Consider the following 22073-nt stretch of genomic DNA (forward strand, 5'->3'; position numbering starts at 1 on the left):
ATTGATATGGTTCCTATCATGAGCAAAGAAAACAGAGTTGAGAGAAACTGTAATGAAGAAATCCTACCTCCCAGGAGGGATTAAAAAGGTCATTGCAAAGTTCTTCACAAAAGCTTTCCAAAGGCCATTCATTTGTCTGAATAAGAAAAACCAAATTAGTATTACTTTAAAAGATCTATTTTATGCCAATAATTTAAGTGTATTTACTTGTAGGACTAACAATAGGCTTTTAAATAATCAAAAAATTTTACTAACAAAAAGTACTTTGATTTTTAATAACAAAATTTCTCAATTAATAGATTATATTATATACCATCTACTAACACATTAGTATGAAAAAATTATAAATGATTTCAAAGGATGCTTCAGGGTATTTCAGTAGTACCTCTTCAATTAAGGGAGAACTGTCTGGAGTATTATCAATCAGAACTTTGGAATCAACTGCAGACTGATTAATAACAACATTTGATATTTTTCGTCTCTTTTCTTCTGGTTCCCCATCTGTGCTATCATTGCTAAAAAAAAAAAAAGTCACCATTTATTTAGAAGAAGTGAATACAGAACACTGTGAACCACAATGAATGTAAGAAAGTAAAGACTGAGTTTACCCACAGAGCTCTTTCCTACAACAGGATTTGGTAAATAACCCTGGATTATTATCTACTATTTGGCTTAGCCCTCAGCCAAAGAAACATATGATGTAATATGGTGACAGTTCTCACCTTACAAAAGTAGCGGTCTTAACTTGTAGCCCTCAGGCCATCTCTCTGAATTCACTCTCTAATACTCTTACTTCTGTCTACTCATCCCAGCCATACAACCTTTCTGTTTCTTGAATATTACATGATTCAGGTATTTACACTTGTTCCCTTTACCTGGAATGCACTCCCCTTGGAAGATCTTCAATCCTCATTCAGAACTCGTAATTATTATTAAAAAAAAAAATCTGCATATACGGATCTTCCTGGGGAAGTTGTCCTAGTCTCTAGTAATAGTAAATACGCTCTCTGACAATTGAGCAAAACAATCCAAACAGTATTCCACAGCTAAAGGCAATGTCATCAAAATGTTTTTGGAAATCAAGCAGACTAAGATTTAAGTTAACCAACATCACTGTTTTAAATAGCAAAAAAATGGATCATTATTAGAGAAATGTAAATCAAAACTACAATGAAAATCAAAACTACAATGAGGTGTCACCTCACACCAGTCAGAATGGCCATCAAAAAAGTCTACAATCAATCAATGTTGGAGATGATGTGGAGGAAAGGGAACCTCCTTGCACTGTTGGTGGGAAAGAAAGTTGATACACCCACTAAGGAGAACAGTATGGAGATTCCTTAAAAAATTAGGAATAAACTACCATATGGCCCAGCAATCTCATTACTGGGCAAATACTCTGAGAAAATCACAGTTCAAAAATACACATGTACTCCAATGTTCACTGCAGTACTATTTACAAAAGCCAGGACATGGAAGCAACCTAGATGTCTATTGACAGATGAATATAAAGTTGTTGCATATACATATGCACACATACAATGGAATATTACTCAGCCATAAAGAGAGACAGACCTGAGTCAGTTGTAGTAAGGTGGATGAACCTACAGCCTATTATACAGAGTGAAATAAGTCAGAGAAAAACAAGTATCATATATTAATGCATATATATGCAATCTAGAAAAATCATACTGATAAACTTACCTGCAGAGAAGGAATGGAGTCACAGATGTCGAGAACAGATTTATCGACACAGCAGGGGAAGGAGAGGGTGAAACAGACTGAGAAAGCTGCACTGACATATTTACACTACCATATGTGAAACAGACAGTGGGGCGCCTAGTCTGGCACTCTGTGACGACCTAGAGGCGTGGGATGGGGGTGAGGTGCAGGCAGGCTCAAGAGAGAGGGGACACACACACGGTTATGGCTGATTCACACTGTTGTATGGCAGGAAACAACACAATATTGTAAAGCAATTATCCTCCAATTTAAAAAAACTTAATTAAATAGTATAACTAAAATAAATACATAAATGAGTGAAAAAAGGATTACTACCTCTTCTCATTCGTTTCTACTGCATCCCTGGATCTCTGTTTTGCAAACAATTTGGCCATTCTTTTAGCTTTGTTCTTTTGTCTATTGCTCATTCCTGTTCGAAACTCTGAGTCAATCAGTTCAGCGGCCTGGAGAGTCTAAAAGAATAAAAGAATGTGCAGTTTGAACTTCTGAAGTTAAAATACATACCCACAGTCTCAGCCTCAGAACAGGACTAAAGTTTGTAAGTTCACTATAAACAAACTGATTACATTCTTCTTTGACAGATTCATGCTATTGTGCTGTACCGTAATTTCTTCTTCCTTCTTCCCTATTCTTCTAGTTGCCAGGAAAAGCTCATGTGTTTCTTAACTTTATGTCATAGATGTGGCAAAAGTATATGATCCTGACTCCAGTGAGGACTCTGAAGAGGTGAAACTTCAAAAGAAACATAATATAATCTAAAAGTTGTTAAGCATGTTAGTCACTCAAGTCACTCAGTCGTGCCCGACTCTGTGACCCCATGACTGCAGCCCACCAGGCTCCTCTATCCATGAGATTTTCCAGCCAAGGATACTGGAGTGGTTTGCCATTTCCTTCTCCAGGAGATCTTCCCGACCCAGGATCGAAGCCGGGTCTCTTGGACTGCAGGCAGATTCTTTACCAACTGAGCTACCAGGGAAGCCATAATGTAAGCCTAAAGAATGTCAATTAAAAAAAAAAATTATAATCATCTTCTACTGAAAAAATAAAAATAGCTGTTGCCATAAGTAACTGGCTTCCCAGATGGCTCAGCAGGCAGGATTCTGCAGCAATGCAGGAGACACAGGAGACCCGGGTTCAATCCCTGGGTTTGAAATGGCAAACCACTCCACTATTCCTGCCTGGAAAATTATATGGACAAAGGAGTCTGGCAGGCTACAGTCCCCCACTCCACTATTTCTGCCTGGAAAATTATATGGACAAAGGAGTCTGGCAGGCTACAGTCCAAGGAGTCGCAAAGAGTCAGACACAACTAAGAATACCTGGTAAGTAACTGGTCTTTCCCCCTTAACCATTCACTGCATACCACTTTTGCTCCTTCTTCCATTCATAGGAGACATTATTAAGGCTGTGAATAAAAATGCTTTAATACAAGCCTAAAAATCCTTCTGCCCTTAACTGATTTAAGATTCAACTGAAATGTACATTACCACAAGCAGTCAGGGTCACTAGTGCAGGTGCCCTGCTACAGACTTGGTCCAGGGGCCACCAGCATATATACAAGGCAGTGGAGCAGCGATGACACTACAATAAGCCTCAGCAACTCTTCCCGAAGGGCCCTGACATCCAAAGCCAACCGAATTTGGATCCTGCCAAATTTGCTGCTGCCATCTCCTTTCCAATTATTCTGTCTGTAGCCTATTCTCTCTAATACACCTACCTATTAATTTCCCTACACAATATCCAATTACTACACTGTGATCACGTTTGTTTCCATTTATTTTATTCTATTGTTTTTTATATCTTATGCTTCAGTTCATACTCCATCTTTCTGTTCTTTCATGTTTGTTATTATATTTTCCGCCTCTTTATACTCTTCCCTCCAGAATCTGCTCTTTTTCCCTTGTCTACAAAAGTCCCATCATCATCACACATTCCTCAATGCTAAAAAACTTCCTTACAAATTCTAATGATTTAGAGGACAACTAGAATAATGGCAAATAGAACCATTCTCCACTTAAGCAAAAGGAAAGGCCAAGGGAATGAGAAGACATGGGTCTCATGTAAAGCAGGCCAAGAAGTAAGAGCACTAAATCCCTGAAAGGTACTATTTCACATGTATGTACATTCTTTTTAGGAGAGAGCGCCACAGCTTTTACTGGAGCTTATGGAGTATAAGCTTTAATGTATAAGAAAAGAAGCAGAGAGGCATCCATTGGGAAGTGGAAAAACAGAAACAGGAAAAATACAGAGCAAAATTATGGTACAGCCATATAAACAGAAAGAAGTTATCAAAAAACAGGTGATCAGTCTGTATATACAGACGGGTATGGATGCATGCTCAGTCATGTCTGACTCTTTATGACCCCGTGGACTGCAGTCTGCCAGGCTCTTCTGTCCGGGGAATTTTCTAGGTAAGAATTCTAGAGTGGGTTACCATTTCCTGCTCCAGGGGATCTTCCTGATGCAGGGATCAAACCCATGTCTCCTGCATTGGCAGATGGATTCTTTACCACTGTGTTTCACCTTGGAAGCCCACACATACAGGCAGACATGGCTTAAAAAGGACTTGTGCATACACAGAAAATTTCAGGAAAAAAAGGACAAATAATTTTTAAAGGGCTGCTGTGAGACACAGGGAAATGTGTGCCCATCATTTATCAAAAAGAAGCTTACTTCATATCATAGGTCCTTTTGTACTGTTTGAAAGTTTTCATCATGTTTGCTCTTTCTCAAAAGAATCAGGTCTAAAAGATTTCTAGTATCAGCATATCTAACTATGATAGCCCTTACCATCTCCTACCCTCTGAAATATTTTTTTTCTTCATTGAAGAATAAAGGAAAGAGCAACTGGTGCAACTATGATTTCTCAACACCAGTGTCTCCTGAAAGGTCCAGCACAGCTTTTATCTAATAGTCTAGCACCTCGGAGGCAGGCAGACGCTACCTTCTACCTCTTCAGAATCTATCACTAGAAATTCAGCTTATGGAGATAGTAAATTATGGTGACACTAAGCAAAAATGAGCAGAAATAAAGAGCGCCTTTTTTTTCAATTGCAATTGCATAGCAAAATAAAAGCAAACCGCCTGAATTATTACTTATAGTCAGACAACCAAAGGTTTTACCTACAGGTTGTTTGTTTACAAGGGCTGCTGAAGTTGGGGTATAATCCAAATCTTCATCATTAAAGAGATCTTCAGTGCTCATTCCAATCGCTTCTCCCATATTAAGGCCAAGTTTTTTCTGTAATAGCTTTCGTTGGCGTGCTATCCTCTCCTTAGGATCCACTTCACCTTTAAACAAAAAAGAAATATATTTTCTTCAAATCAGTTAAGAAGCTTCCCAATACATGAAGATCAAACTTGATTAAATTAGAAAAATCTTTTTAACTATTAGAACACCTCTCTTGATAACAAAACAAACCACACCACTCATAATCTCTGAACATGTCATAAACTTTATTACCTAATAGAGTGAGTATTTTACTGAATCTCGGAAAATAGCATTCTAGCTAACAAAAACACTATATTACCCCACTGCCCTACTGTCAATTACCAAGTATATATAAAATAAGATCTATTCCTATGAAGATAAATCAGTCTTATTATTTTATAGCTACCCTTTGAACGTTCTCCGAAATATCTAGCCAGGCTTTAAAAAAAAAAAATCTAGACTCTTATTTGACAGAAGAGATCTCAACAAATACATGCTTATTCCAAGGTGACCTTTACAGTATTCTGAAATGACACATTCCTCTATTTTATTTAGTTATCTATTTGATAGCCCAAATAAAAGACAAAGGCACAAAAGAGTAGATTTGGAATGTTCCAAGTAAAATCCCTCAATATTTCAGTAGAAAATAGATCAAATGGTATCATTTTAAAAATAAAAATTTGGGCTTAAAATATTTAAGCTGCAAGATATGGTTCTACCATGATTAGTTTCCAATAACAGCTGACTAAGTTCTTTTGGACTACCCCTCCAAAGATAAATTCTAGCTAAAAAAAAAAAAAAGTAAACAACTACCTGAAGGCACTGGAAAGAGAACAAAAGTAGGCATATACTTGGAGGAGTTATCAGTGCCTGGAAGAAAGCATGGCATTAAGTGACTTTCCCATTTTTGAACCTTTTTAGCCTGAAGGTAGCACAGAGTTGGACACAACTGAAGCGACTTAGCAGCAGCAGCAGCAGCAGACCCAGTCTACGGTATGTTGGGCAGTCATATCCTACATTTAAAAGGTGTGCAAAAACCCAGTATGTCTGGCTTGAAGAACCAGAGGAAAGAGAGTCAGGAACAGCATAACCATTGGAAAATAGTGAGAGAAAACCCAGAAAGAAGAGAACTAGGCAGAAAGCCAAATCTCTGGATGATTTCTGAAATATGCACGGACAGCACAGACTCCAAATAGTTCAAATAAACCTAAAAATTGAATTGAGATTTGAATTGTTGCCCACCACAAATGAGATTGAGTTTGCAATTTGAGTTTCATCAAATTAAATACCTATTAAAACAAGCAAGCAAAAACAACCAAACTAAACCAAACAAATCAAAACACTCTCTGGAAGAATATAACAGAATCTAGCCTGCAGTATAAACATTTACAATGTGAGAAATACAATCCAAAATAACTGACATACAAAGAATCAAGAAAATGTAACCCATCCCAAAAGAAAGCCAGTTAATGGAAATCAACTCTTAGATCACCTAGATGCTGGAACTGGAAGACAAAATTTTTAAGCAACTAATATAACAATATTCAATGTAAAGGAAGATACTGTCACAATAATGAAAAGATAGGATACCTCATTACAGAAACAGAAACTATTTTTAAAAACAGAATCATATACTTGAAAAGGGTGACTTATATGTGCAAAATATGCCAGTTTTTTTTTAAGTAAGTCTGGAACTAAAAAATACTTGAAAATTTTAAATCAAAAAATGTGCTTAACAACTTAATTGAGATAACAGGACAAAGTATAAGTGAATTTAAAGGTAAAGCTATACAAAATCCCTAATCTAAAGAACAGGGAAGGGGAGGAAGATTTGAATAAACAGATGACTTAAATATAAAAATAACAAAATAATTCTACTAACAACATCAAAAGCAAAACTTAAGAATTTATATCTTGAAAACTACAAATTATTAGTTTAAGAAATTAAAGATCTCAATAAATGGAAGAACATTCTATGTTAATGGATCAGAATACCTAATAGTAAGACAGTAGTACTTCTCAAATTGATATACAGATTCAAAACAATTTCTATCACAATATCAGCTGGTTTTTTACAGACACTGACAAACTGATCTTAAAATTCATACAGAAATGCAAGAGACCAAGAATATCCAAAATAATCCTGAGAAAGAACAACAAAGTTGGAGGCTCATACTTCTTGCTTTTAAAAATTACTTCTAGAAAGCAACAGTGATCAAGACAATGAAATACTGACACAGACATCAATCAGATAGAATTGAGAGTTCAGAAATAAGACTACATGTCTGCAGACAAGGATGCAAAAACAATTCAATGGAGAAAAGAAGAATCTTTTCAACAAATGGTGTTGAGACAACAGGATAGCCACATATAAAAAAATGATACTGGGGACTTCCTTGGCGGTATGGTGTTTAAGAATCCACCTGCCAATGAAGGGGATACCAATTCGATCCCTGGCCCAGGAAGATTTCACACACCACAGGGCAACTGAAGCTCACAAGCCACAACTACTAAGCCCACGTGACGCAACTCCTGAAGTCCATGCACTCAGGGCCTGTGCTCTGCAACACGGGAGCCACCACAGTGAGAGGCCTGTGCTCCACGGCAGCGAGGAGCCCCCCTCACCTCTGGAGAGAGCCTCTGCCCGACAGTGAAGGCCAGTGCAACCAAAGAAATGATAGTTAATTAACAATCCAAAACAGCCTCAGAAAGAAAAAAATTAAGACTCAACCTCAGAACGTACAAAAATAAGCTCAAAATAGATCAAACACCTAACAGTGAGAGCTAAACTATAAAACTCTTAGAGAAAACAAAGGGGTAAATATGACCTCAGATTTGGCAAAAACTTCTAACATATGATATCAAAAAGCTTGAGAAACAAAAGGAAAAAGATAAACAGGATTTCGTCAAAATTAAAAACTTTACGCCTCGAAGGTCAACAAAGTGAAAAGATAATGTATACAATGGGAAGAAATATCTGTCAATCATTTATTAGATAAGAGGTTTATATACAGAATATATAAAGAACTCTTATAGCTCATTAATAAAAGAACAGATATTCCACTTAAAAATGGGCAAACATGAATAGAGAACTCTCCAAAGATATAAAAATGGTCAATAAACACATGAAAATATGTTCAAGATCATTAGTCATCAGAAAAATGCAAATCAAAAGTACAATGAGGTATCACTTTATAGTCACTGGTATAGATATAGTCAAAAACAGTGAATAATAAGCAAACATTGGCAAGGATGTGGAGAAATTGGAACATTTGTATCCTGCTAGAGGAATGTGAAATGGTGAAGCCAGTTTGGAGAACAGTCTGGCAGTTTCTCAAATAGTAAAACAGTTACCACAAGACCCAGCAAGTCCATTCTTCGGTATCTACATCAGTTCAGTTCAGTCGCTCAGTCATGTTTGACTCTTTGCAACCCCATAGAATGCAGCACGCCAGGCTTCCCTGTCCATCATCACCTCCAGAGCTTGCTCAAACTCATGTCCATTGAGTTGGTGATGCCGTCCAACCATCTCATCCTCTGTATACTTCTCCTCCTGCCTTCGATCTTTCCCAGCAACGGTCTTTTCTAATGAATCAATTCTTTGCATCAGGTGGCCAAAGTATTGGAGCTTCAGCTTCAGTCCTTCCAATGAACATTCAGGACTGATTTCCTTTAGGATGTACTGGTTGGATCTCCTTGCAGTCTAAGGGGCTCTCAAGAGTCTTCTCCAACACCACAGTTCAAAAGCATCAATTCTTCAGCACTCAGCTTTCTTCACAGTCTAACTCTCACATCCATACATGACTACTGGAAAACCATAGCCTTGACCAGACGGACCTTTGTTGACAAAGTAATGTCTCTGCTTTTTAATATGCTGTCTAGATTGGTCATAACTTTCCTTCCAAGGAGTAAGCATCTTTTACTTTCATGGCTGCAGTCACCATCTGCAGTGATTTTGGAGCCCAAGAAAATAAAGTCTGACACTGTTTCCACTGTTTCCCCATCTACTTGTCATGAAGTGATAGGATTGGATGCTATGATCTTATTTTTTTTGAACACTGAGTTTTAAGCCAGCTTTTTCACTCTCCTCTTTCACTTTCACCAAGAGGCTCTTTAGTTCCTCTTTGCTGCCATAAAGGTGGTGTCATCTGCATATCTGAGGTTATTGATATTTCTCCCAGAAATCTTGATTTCCAGCTTGTGCTTCATCCAGCCCAGCGTTTCTCATGATGTAATCTGCATACAAGTTAAATAAGCAGGGTGACGATATATAGCACTGACATACTCCTTTCCCAATTTTACAATCCATTATTCCATGTCCGGTTCTAACTGTTGTTTCTTGATCTATATACATATTTCTCAGGAGGCAGGTCAGGTGGTCTGGTATTCCCATCTCTTTAAAAATTTTCCACAGTTTGTTGTGATCTGCACAGTCAAAGGACCATGACAACTACTAGTGTGGTAAGTATCCCTCAGAAGAAATGGAGTAGCCCTCATAGTCAACAAAAGTTATCTACATAGAAGAAATGAAAACATACATGCACAAAAATCTGTACGTGAACATTTAATGCAGCATTACTTAAAAGTCAAAAAGGTAGGAACAACCCAAATGTCTTCTAACAATGAATGAATACACAAAATGTTATATTCATACAATGGAATGTTATTCAGCCAGAAAACGAAATAATTTCATACCTATTAGTATGGCTGCTACCAAAAAAATCAAAATAACAACAGTTGATAAAGTTATGTGGAGAAACTGAAAACCTCATAGATTGTTGGTGAGAATGCAAAATGAAACAGGCACTATAGAAACAGTATGGCAGTTCTAAAAAAAAAAAGATCAAAAATAGAATTACCATATGATCCTATAATTTCACTTCTGGGCATAGACCCAAAAGAACTGGAAGCAGGAATTTTAATAGATATTTGCATGTCTGTGTTCACAGCAGCATTATTCACAATAACCAAAAGGTAGAAGCAACCCAAGTGTCTAATGACAGACGAACTAATAAACAAAACGTGGTATAAACATACACCGGAATTATTATTCAGCCTTATCAAAAAGGAAGGAAATTCTGACACATACAATACAGATAAACATGAAAGGAGATTCAGTTCAGTTTAGTCGCTCAGTCGTGTCCGACTCTTTGTGACTCCATGAACCGCAGTACACCAGGCCTCCCTATCCATCACCAACTCCCAGAGTCCGCCCAAACTCATGTCCATTGTGTCAGTGATGCCATCCAACCATCTCATCCTCTGTCATCCCCTTCTACTCCTGCCCTCAATCTTTCCCAGCATCAGGATCTTTTCAAATGAGTCAGCTCTCCGCATCAGGTGGCCAAAGTATTGACGCTTCAGCTTCAACATCAGTCCCTCCAATGAACACCCAGGACTGATCTCCCTTAGGATGGACTGGTTGGATCTCCTCGCAGTCCAAGGGACTCTCAAGAGTCTTCTCCAACACCACAGTTCAAAAGCATCAATTCTTTGGTGCTCAGCTTTCTTTACAGTCCAACTCTCACATCCATACATGACTACTGGAAAAACCATCACCTTGACTAGACGGACTTTTGTTGGCAAAGTAATGTCTGTGCTTTTTAATATGATGTCTAGGTTGGTCATAACTTTCCTTCCAAGGAGTAAGTGTCTTTTAATTTCATGGCTGCAGTCACCATCTGCAGTGATTTTGGAGCCCAGAAAAATAAAGTCAGCCACTGTTTCCCCATTTATTTGCCATGAAGTGATGGGACTGGATGCCATGATCTCAGTTTTCTGAATGCTGAGCTTTAAGCCAACTTTTGCACTCTATTCTTTCATTTTCATCAATAGGCTCTTTAGTTCCTCTTCACTTTCTGCCATAAGGGTGGTGTCATGTGCACATCTGAGGTTATTCTCCCGTTAATCTTGATTCCAGCTTGTGCTTCCTCCAGTCCAGCATTTCTCATGATGTACTCTGCATGTTAAGTTAAATAAGCAGGGTGACAATATACAGCCTTGACGTACTCCTCTTCCTATTTGGAGCCAGTCTGTTGTTCCATTATGTTAAGTGAAAGGAGATTATGTTAAGTGAAGAAAGTCAGTCAAAAAAGGATAAATACCATAGATTTCACTCAGATGAAGTACCTCGAGTAGTCAAATTCAAAGACAGAAAGTAAAACAGTGATTGCCAGCGTGGGGTGGGGGGTCTGAGGGGAGAAAGGGATGGGAATTATTGTTTAATGGTTATAAGGTTTCATTCTGCAAGATAAAAAGAGTTCTGGAGATTGGCTGCACAACAATATGAATGTACTTAATACTACTGAGCTATACACTTAAAAATGATTAAGATGGTAAATTTTATGTTATCTATATTTGATCAAAATTTAAAAATGGATATACCCTATAACAGTAATAAATACTATTTAGGAAAAAAATCTAAAAAGTACTAACATGTACACCACAATATAGTTAAATGGTGGAAAAATTCTGCTAAGTAAAAAGAAGTCAGACACAAAAGACTACAAATGATTCCATTTATATGAAATGCCCATAAAAGACAAATCTAATAGATAAAGGAAGTAAATTAATGGTTCCTTAGGGCTGGGAAGAAAAAGGAGGGGTATAGGGGAATAAGAGTGTGATAAAGGATATGGAGTTTCTTCCTGAGGTAGTGACAACATTCTAAAATTACACAAAACTGTAAATATACTAAAACTCAGTGAATTATACACTTTTAAAATGGGTGATTTATGTGGTATGTGAATTATACCTCTCTATAGCTATAGTAAAAGAAAAAAAAAAAAATTAAGGCTGCTCTCCTCCGAGGGAAAACACTAGGCATCCAACATGAAAACTTCTGGATCATAAATTCAGTACACTCACAAAGAGCTCCAAATCAGCCCTCTCATTTCAGGGAAAGTTTACTGGGGAAAATAATCAACACAACTGCAAAGGAAACAGACTGGCACCTATGCTAATCATGTACGTGTAATTTATAAATACGTAGAGGTCAACACAGATGAACAGACATTTAAAGAAAACCTAATTAGAGGGTTTTAATGAGCACTCTTAGGGGAAAAAAGCTGAATTCTAAAAAAATTGGGGTTCCCAATCCTGCTTACATATCAGTCATCTGTGGAGTTTTTTCATTTAATATACAGTTTCCCAGAACTCTCCACAGATGTATTAAATCGGCATCTTTAAGACACGTCCCAAGCACACTTTCTTTTTTAGTGACAAAAGTCACACTGACTTTTTTCCCTAGATAAGGCCCAATAAACTCTCATGATGTTTATGGGAACACTACTAAGACTGGTAAACTAATTAGTAAACTTAAAGATAACTTTTTTCAAATTGTAAAGTTTTTGAAGACTTCTACCTCTCTTATTTAAAAAAACTATGCTTTTCTGGAACTTAAGCAAATTCTCCTCTTTATTCTCTCCATAAATAACTACACTAGATTTTTCAATAGAAAGCATATTAGGCAAGAGGAAATGAATATCTGACTTTTTTTTTAAGATGAACAAACTGAAGATCATTTCATTAACCTAGCTAGATAGATATCCTTTGACTAATGATTAATTAGCAACAAAACAAAACACTGTTCTGTTTTGGTTTAAGTCAAAAAAGCAATTTATTTACTTACAGAAATCCATTAAAAACATCAAGGTTTTTTCCACTCAAGGCATCAATCTTGAATGGCCAAAACATTTATTTTATATCCAGATGGATTCTGTAAGTTTAAAGATAATGGGACAATTACCTATCTAAGACTTATTTTTCATTTTTGTTTTGGTCATTAGCATCAGTAGATCCAATTACTTAAATATTTAAAACATATGATAAAAAGAACTGTCATAGTCTCTTAAATTTCAAGAATTCTGAAAACATTACCACAACTTGTGCTAATCCTGGATTTTAAAATCTATTCAACTAAAGCTCTTAGGTACCACTTTACAATTTCCATACTGAAATACTAAAATATTAATATGTATGCTGACATACTAATATCTATTAATGATGCATATATATGTGTGTGTGTGTATATATATATAGCACATATTCAATTAAGGGATGAAAAATATTCCTATTTGTTTTAGATAAAGTACTCCTGGTCACCTTCCCTATGCCCCACATCTCAAACTGCAAACTTCCGTGAATTTACATTTCATGGCATCTGTTAGGTTTTGTATGACTGATAACATAGCACACCAAGTAACAAACTGATCTGAACACACATTTCAGATTTTTTTTCTACAGGACTATTACATACCTGATTTTTCATCTTGTACTTCAAATTCTGCACCAGCAGATCCCAAAAGTGATGCCCCATGTTGTAACAATCTACATATATCAAATCTGTCAAAATTCAATCGATCTGTAGTAGATGAGTCTTCCATAGCACTTTCTGAAGTAGTTTCTAGATGAGGTTTAAAAACATTCAATTTGATTATACAGCCAAAGTGCAGAATGAAAGAAAATAGCATTACTTCAGGTGAGTGGGCAGTATTTTAAGAAAAGTAAAATGTGGAGGAAGTAGAAAAGCTATTGTGGATTTATTTATGATCAATTCTTATTTATGAAAAAACTATTTAGCAGATGGCTTCCTTTCTACAAACTATCAGAATGTTAGTGGGTGTGTAACTTTTTGACTATACAAGCACAATATTACATGAAGAAATGTATCCCCATGTTGAAATATGTATATTAAAAAACATGTTAAACAGTTGAAAGATAATTTATTACAGTGATAAACTGAAAGATAAATATATTCATATAAATTTTCATAAATAACACTAATGAGCATCATCACTCCCTATACCTAGGAATATCTAGGACATAAAGAAACTACTCAATCAACAGGACTCATTTCTCATAATATAAGCAAATTACAATCTCCTGGCAAACTGCTAAAATTAAATATCTATCTGGGGCCTAAAACTATTTACAAAATGTTCTGTATTCCTCCCAAAAAGGTTATGCCATTGTAAACTTTTATATATACTATAAATTGTTCACTGACAATAGTTTGTTTAGCTGGCCATTTGCGTATAATTCTCTACAAACTAAAGTATAATTGCTAAATTGAAAGGGAACTGCTATGAATTTCTTAATGTTTTCTAATGATGACAATATATTTGATACTATATATTTGATACTAATGATACCATATATTTTAATGCTAGTGTAACTAATTTAAAGCTTTTTGGCAGGGTGGAATTCTCTGGCAGTCCAGTGGTTAAGACTCCTGGGCTTGGGTTCAATTCCTGGTGGGGGAACTAAGATTTCATTAACAAGGCTGTGCTGAAGGAAAAAAAAAGTTTTTTTGAAAAGAATTTAAATCCTAGTATCTGTATACCAAAATATGCAGGGGTAATAAGTTGGAAAGAAAATGGCTCTTTTCTAAAACAATGTATAACTTCTTCTGGTTATGTATTTCTTTTGATGAGAGAAGACAAACTAACACAATCTCTCAAAATATAGGTGCAGCAAATCAAAGTACAAATTTTGGACGAGTTACGACAGGATAAAACTCGTATTACTAAAAGTGACTTGAAAATGAAATGCAGTTACACCATATTAAATTCTCACTTAATTAAAATGTGTAACTTTATAAATTTGTAAAAGCATACATTCAAGTGTCGTATATAACAGGCAGTCAGAAAACAAGTAATTTCCACTAAAAGACATCTAAATGGCATAAAAGGACTAAAGACTGACCTTTCCAAATAGCCACACATAATTGTGCTTATTAAATATAGGAAACAACTACCCTATTCTCACAGCAACAAGAAAAATTTGACTGTTTTAAATATAAAATATTTATACTTAATTAATTTCAATTTTTAGGGCATAAATCCTTGAGGGAAGAAATAATCTCTGCAAATCAACCATATTGTAGAATAATTTAAAATATATATAAGAGATTGTCTAGTACAATTTTTAAAACATGGTGAAAAAGCACCTTGTTCAATTTTATTTCCTGACAAGACTGCCCCTAAAAGTATGAAAATTCAGCCTTTAAAAGTGGAATTACTAAAACAAAATGTATAGTTTTTACTACAAACTACTTTTTCCTCTTAAAAGCACCTTGTTTGGTTCTTGGCACGGGATTCCATTCAGGTACATTTTTCACTATAGCTTCAACAGCTTGTCCTGCTGCAATCCGAGTATCCCAATTTGTACTCCTTAAATATATCAACACCTTAAAAAATTGTAAAATAAAAGTTACACACCAAAAAATATTGTTTGTTCAAATAGTCAAAAGAGAGGAACATAAATATACTTATTTCTAATTTAGCAGCTCTCAAATTTATACAAAACACTTTGCAATTATTAAAATCATTTATAAGATTTTCTATCAGTCACAAGAAATATCACTACACTTTAAAGAAAGGAGACAGGGAAGGGACGTCCCTTGTGATCCAGTGGTTAAGAATCCGCCTTCCAATGTAGTGGGATGCAGGTTCAATCCCTGGTTGGGGAATTAAGATCCCACAGGCCCTGGGGCGACGAAACCCTTGAGCCGCAACTATTGAGTCCCTGTGCCACAACTAGAGAGACGGCCGAGCATCGCAATGAAAAGATCCCAGATGCCACAACTAAGACTGGACACAGCCAGAAATAAATACAGGTAATTAACTTTTTAAAAAAGGGAACAGGAAACTAATAAATAAAAGAATGCTTAAGTGAATTTTAAAAATAAGTTTTTAACATACTAAAAAGCAAAGTGCATATTAGTCATTAAGTCCCTTTACTTAATGCAAGAGCTATAAAACCATTAGAAAAGATAAGTACAGCAAGAGAGCAAGATATAAGACCAATATGTTGTACAAAAATCCACTGTATTTTTTCACACTTTCCACAATCTGAAAATGAAATTAAGAAAATGATATCATTTATAATAATATCAAAAAGTATAAAATACTTAAGAATAAATTTAACCAAAAAAGTGCAAGGCTTGTATACTGAAGACTAAAAAAAAAAAAAAAAAAAAAAAAAATTCAAAATACTATTGAAAGAAATTAAAGACCCAAATAAACACCACCTCATGTTCAAGGATTAGAAGACTTAATATTAATAGCATAGTAATACCCTCTAAACTGAATATGGATTCAACACAATTTTTATCAAAATCCTAGCTTTTTTTTTTCTGCAGAAATAGACAAGTTCTATTTGATCTTAAAATTTATATGTAAATTTAAGGTGCCCAGAATCACCAAAACAATCTTGAAAAAGAATAATAAAGTTGGCAGATTCACACTTTTTTATTTCAAAGCTTACTACAAAGCAACAATAATCAAGACAGTGTGGTAAGGGCAGGACAGATACACAGATCAATGGAAAAGAATTTAGTTCAAAAATAATACTATGTGTCTCTGGTCAACCAATTTTCAACAATAGTGTCAAGACAATTCAATGGGGAAAAAGGATCTTTTCAACAAATGGTGCTACAGCAACAAAATAATGACTTAAAATGCCTGCTTCATGGTTTCCCTGGTGGCTCAATGGTGAAGAATCTGCCTGCCAACGCATGAGACACAGGTTTGATCCCTGATCCAGGAAGATCCCACGTGCCTCAGAACAACCAAGCGTATTTGCCACAGCTGTTGAGTCTGTGCTCTAGAGCCAGGGAGCACAATACTGAGCCCACATGCCACAAGCTACTGAAGCCTGAGCGCCTAGGGTCTGCACTCCACAAGAGAAGCCACCGCAATGGGAAGCCTGTGCACCGCAATAGAGAGTAACCCCCAATCACTGCAACCAGAAAAAAGCCCGTGCACCGCAATAGAGAGTAACCCCCAATCACTGCAACCAGAAAAAAGCCCGTGCAGCAATGAAGACCCCAGCACAGCCAAAAATAAATAAAATCATTAAAAAAAAATAAAATAAAATCCCTACTTCACACCGGACACAAAAACTAACTCAAAATACACCAAGAGCCTAAAAATAAGAACTAAAACTAGAAGACTGTTCTAAGAAAACATGGGGATAAACCTCTATAACCTTGGATAAGGCAAAGGTTTCTTAGATGTGATCTCAAGAGCACACAAGTCATGTGTTTAAAAAAGATAAAGTCAACTTCATTGTAACTAATAACTTTTGTGCTTCAAAGGATACCATTAAGAGACTGAAGACAACCTCAAGACTAGCAGAATGAATTTGCAAACCCCGTATCTGATAAGGAGCTTCTATCTAAAATGTATAATCTTACATCTCATCAATAAAAGAACAGATATCCCACTTAAAAATGGTCAAAGGATCTGAACAGACAGATCCTCAAAGAAGGTATAGAAATGGTCAATAAACAAATGAAAAGACGTTCAACATCATTAGTCATATGAAAATGCAAATCAAAACTTATAGTATCACTTCATACACACTGGTATGAATATACAGGCAGTTAATAGTTTATGTGCTGGAGACTTCCCTGGTAGTACAGTGGTTAATAATTTGCCTGCTAATGCAGGGGACACAAGTTCGATCCCTGGTGCAGGATGACTCCCCACGCCGTGGAGCAACTAAGCTTGTGTGCCATGACTACCGAGCCTGCGTTCTAGGACCTGCGAGCTGCAACTACTGAAGCCTTCGCACGTGGGAGCCTGTGCTCTGCAACGAGAGAAGCCACTACAATGAGAAGCCCACACATCACAACTAGAGAGTGGTCCCTGCTTGCTGCCATCAGAGAAAGCCCACATGCAGCAACAAAGACCCAGCACAGCCAAAAATACACAAACAAAATTTTAAAAAAAAGTGCTGACAAAGATATGAAGAGATCAGACCTCTCATACATGCTGTTGGGAATGTAATATGGTGTAGTAAGTTCCTCATAAAGTTAAACACAGTTACCATATGACCCAGCAATTCTACTCTCTAGTATACACCCATGTATGAAAACATACATCCATAAAAAAAATTGCACACAAATTTTCACAGCAGCATTATTTAAAACAGGCCCCCAAGTGGAAACAACTAAAATGTCCATCAACTGATAAAGAAATAAATAAAATGTGGTATATCCAACATTATCCATACCCATACAAAGAACGATATTTGGCAATAAAAAAGAGTGAAAAACGAAACATGCAAAATCATGAAAGAAGGCTTCCCAGGTGGCACCAGTGGTAAAGAACCTGCCTGCTAATGCAGGAGACATGGAGAGACATGGGCTTTGATCCCTGGATTGGGTAGATCCCCTGGAGAAAGGCATGGCAACTCACTCCAGCATTCTTGCCTGGAGAACCCCATGGACAGTAGCCTGGCAGGCTACAGCCCATTGGGTCGCAAAGAGCTGCACACCACTGAAGTGACTTAGCACACACAATATTAAAGAACCTTGAAACTAACATTTAAGTGAAAAAAACAATCACAAAATACCACATATTTAATATAACAAGAGAGGAAATTAGCGGTTGCCTAGGACTGAGTATGGAAGGGAGAGTGACAGAGAGTGGCTGGTAACAGACACGAGGTTTCTTTTGAGGGAGACAGAAATGTTTCAGGGCTTCTCCAATGGCTCAGTGGTTAAGAATCTGCCTGTAAAGCAGGAGCCACGGGTGTGGCTCCTGGGTCGGGAAGAGCCCCTGGAGGAGGGTATGGTGACCCACTCCAGTATTCTTGCCTGGAGAATCCCAGGCAAAGAGCACCCTGGTGGGCTACAGTCCATAGGGTTGCCAAGAGTAGGACATGACTGAAATGACTTAGCACACAAAAATGTTTTAAAATTAGATCGTGGTGATAGTTGCATGTGTCTGTGGATATACTAAAAATCCCTGAATTGTACACTTTATCTGGATGAATTACACGGTATATAAAATCTATTCAATAAAGCTATTTTTCACAAAAATAAAACCGAAGGCAAAAGCAAAACACTGAGGGCAGAGAGGGGATAGGAGATGAGAAAAGTGCTAGAAACAAACTTTGCCTCTTTTAGAATTATTCGATGGCAGTCATATGGTGGCGTCTGAGTTAAGAAGGACAGAACTCACTTGGAAGGCTGGAAACTTTTTCTCAGTTCAGCAGAGGTTAGTCTTACTCACTGTTTCCAGTCTCAGTTCATTCAGTCCTCCACCTCTTCCCTTGGGATGAGAAGAAACAGGTGCCTCTCTATCCCCACATCTAACACATGAGTTTAGTACTGCCAAATGTGCATCTTTCTTCATTCTGAGAACATGGAACCTGTAGATGTCAAATCACTCTCTCTCCATCTACGTCTTGGTTAGAAAGTTCTGATAGTATCCAAGTGAGGAGTGTGCTGGAGAGAGTTGCTGTTCGCCCCCATGATGAAACAATAGAGGGCAGACTTGTGTAGGATGACAAGGGCTTAGGACTCCTACTCATAGGAATCAGGGAGGGACAAATCAGAACTAGAGGAGGAGATAAGACTGTGGGAATAGAGGTATCTTGGGTCTTCCAATATTTGGGTTATCATATTGCTTACCATCCCATCTGCTATCCACCGCCCCCACTCCCACTAAACACATATACCAAGCACTCCTGATTTTATTTTGCATGCCAGAGAATTAAATACATGAAATTTGCTGCTTACTATCCCTGGGTTGGGAAGATCCCCTGGAGTAGGAAATGGTAACCTGCTCCAGTATTCTTGCCTGGAAAATTCCACAGACAGAGGAGCCGAGTGGGCTGTAGTCCATGGGGTCACAAAGAGTCGGATAAGACTGAGCAGAGCACATCATACAGTTACACTTCTACAAGCCCACTGCTGCTGCTGCTAAGTCGCTTCAGTCGTATCCAACTCTGTGCGACCCCGTAGACGGAAGCCCACCAGGCTCCCCGGTCCCTGGGATTCTCCAGGCAAGAACACTGGAATGGGTTGCCATTTCCTTCTCCAATGCATGAAAGTGAAAAGTGAAAGTGAAGTAGCTCAGTCGTGTCCGACTCTTGGCGACCCCATGGACTGCAGCCCACCAGGCTCCTCCATCCATGGGATTTTCCAGGCAAGAGTACTGGAGTGGGGTGCCATTGCCTTCTCCACTACAAGCCCACAGGAATCAGTAAAAATAAAGCAAGTGCTTAGGGAAAAAACATGGGCTAGGATTGTGAAAACACTTATCCACCAAAGGAGAAAGCCTCCACTTTCAAAGAGCTAATAACTAAAAGAATGTAATGACAAGTAGCTTCTCATATATTTCCACCATTACCCATGAGCACTCATCCATTTGAAGACTGTCAACTGATTATTAGCTGCTAAGAACAAGTTAGACCACTAACAAACTAGATTAACAACTTAGTTCATTACCACACTGGATCAGATTCAAATTTGTACCACAGGCCAATGGTTCTTTATTGTCAAATCCCTTCGACAATAAAACGACGTAAGAAACAAAGTACTTTAAATCTTATGACAAAAAAATAGTAAAAAATTTTAAATATTTGGGAAAATACTGGACTTATTTAATGAATTTGAAGACCACAAACTGTTACTAATAAGACAACTTCCTTCTCTTTTATGTTTTTACCCATGGATAAATTTCTACAACTGTATTATACTAAAAGAGGAAAAAGAGTTCTTACTTTAGATAATAGATTATTCAGTTCATGGGGATGAAGCTTCACCACTTCTCCAAGTTGCTGTGCAGCAGCTTTTCTTGTAACTGGAGTAGTGCCAGTATCCAGCAAGATAAAAAGACGGTCAAGCCTAAAATAATAAAAATGTAATGATTATTCTGAAGTGTTTCCTCATATATGTTTGAGTCAATAAATGTACATATTCAGCATCTATGAAGAAAGAGCTATGGCAGAGCTGTAGGAGACAAACTAATCTACTCCTAAGGAACTTGCTATGGAGGTGGAGTGAGTGAGTAAGGCAAGTACACAAATAATTATAATATAGGGTATAATATAGGAATTGTACATGCATATACATGTTCAACAAGCATATGTCAGAAGAGGAGAAAGTGCTTTGAGAAGATGGAATGGAAGCAATAAATACTATATCCCCAACTGTATAATACTAAAAGAGCTTTCTAAAAGAAATGGTGTATGAGTTGGACCTTAATGGTAGCAAAAAGAATTCAATACTGGTGAAAATGAGGCAGTAAAAGAGAAAAAGGGGAGAAACATCTCGAAGAGGGAATAAGCAGCAAAGAGCAGTAAGACAAAGGAGGCTATATTTAGAGAAGTGAGTAACACAGTCTGGTTGTAATTCAGGGTACACTTAAGAGAACAGTAGGAGATGTAGCTACAAAAGCAGCTAGAGAGAGACCTATTGTGGAGACCCTTGAATTATAGCCCAGCCATGAAAGACTCTGATCAGGAAAGACACGGGGGCTTCCCTGGTGACTCAGTGGTAAAGAACCTGCCTGCCAATGCAGGAGACAGGCTCCATCCCTGATCTGGCAAGATCCCACATGCCGAGGAGAAACGAAGCCCATGAGCCACAACTACTGAGCCTGTGCTCTAGCGCCAGGGAGCTGCAACTACTGAGTCCACATGCTCCAACTACGGAAGCCCTTGCGCCCTACAGCCCTGGTTCCACAACAAAAGAAATCACAACGAGAAGCCCACGCACCGCAGCAAGAAGCCCACTCAGAAAGGAAGACCCATCACAGCCAAAAAACAAATAAAATTATTTTTTAAAAAAGAAACTCATGGGACTGGAGCTATGCTTCAGGAAGGTTAGTCTTGCAGCAGGGTGAAGCATGAAGTAAAAAGGAAACTTTTATGAGAACTTTTAGACCTGAGCTACAATCATGGTTACAAGACTAGAAAGAAGTTGGGGAAAACTGCTGCAGAATTACCATGGTGATGTCAAGGAAATGCAAAGATTCTGAGACTCTGAATCTTAGGAATGAAGATGTCATTAAAGAAACGGGAAGAACTAGTGGAGGAAATGTCTCTGAGGAAAGATGACAAGTTTATTAGTGGCCAGGTCAGGAAAGCTAGGGGAAAGCAAAAAGAACAGCTGGAATAGAAATTTGATGTTCAGAAGAAAGTTGAGATGAAAGGTATATAGATAAATGAGCCATTTGTATAGAAATCACAGAATGGCAGTAAGACCTCTGAGGAAACAGTTTGTAAAAGACAAACACCATTATGGGCCAGAGCCACAGCACCACAATTCAAATCCCAGTTCTGACATTTATCCAACAGATAGTTTGGAATAAAATCACAA

At 37.3% G+C, this 22073-nt stretch overlaps 1 protein-coding gene across 2 annotated transcripts in view; it reads right to left on the reverse strand.

Moving 5' to 3' along the window:
- BTAF1 (B-TFIID TATA-box binding protein associated factor 1) overlaps positions 1–22073 on the reverse strand; it is an 86311-nt gene that overhangs the window by 52071 nt on the left and 12167 nt on the right. Inside the window, exons 2-8 of one of the 2 annotated variants that reach the window (XM_005698209.3) lie at positions 20474–20597; positions 15029–15143; positions 13212–13358; positions 4871–5034; positions 2059–2195; positions 386–515; positions 68–136 (exon numbers count right to left, since the gene is read on the reverse strand). In XM_005698209.3, the coding sequence (XP_005698266.1) occupies positions 68–136; positions 386–515; positions 2059–2195; positions 4871–5034; positions 13212–13358; positions 15029–15143; positions 20474–20597 (886 nt within the window). Of the gene's footprint in view, positions 1–67; positions 137–385; positions 516–2058; positions 2196–4870; positions 5035–12584; positions 12610–13211; positions 13359–15028; positions 15144–20473; positions 20598–22073 lie in introns of those variants that run through there. The other variant, XM_018041408.1, reaches the window with a different exon arrangement.

The sequence above is a fragment of the Capra hircus genome, chromosome 26 (assembly GCF_001704415.2).
Source record: "Capra hircus breed San Clemente chromosome 26, ASM170441v1, whole genome shotgun sequence".
Classification (NCBI taxonomy): domain Eukaryota; kingdom Metazoa; phylum Chordata; class Mammalia; order Artiodactyla; family Bovidae; genus Capra; species Capra hircus.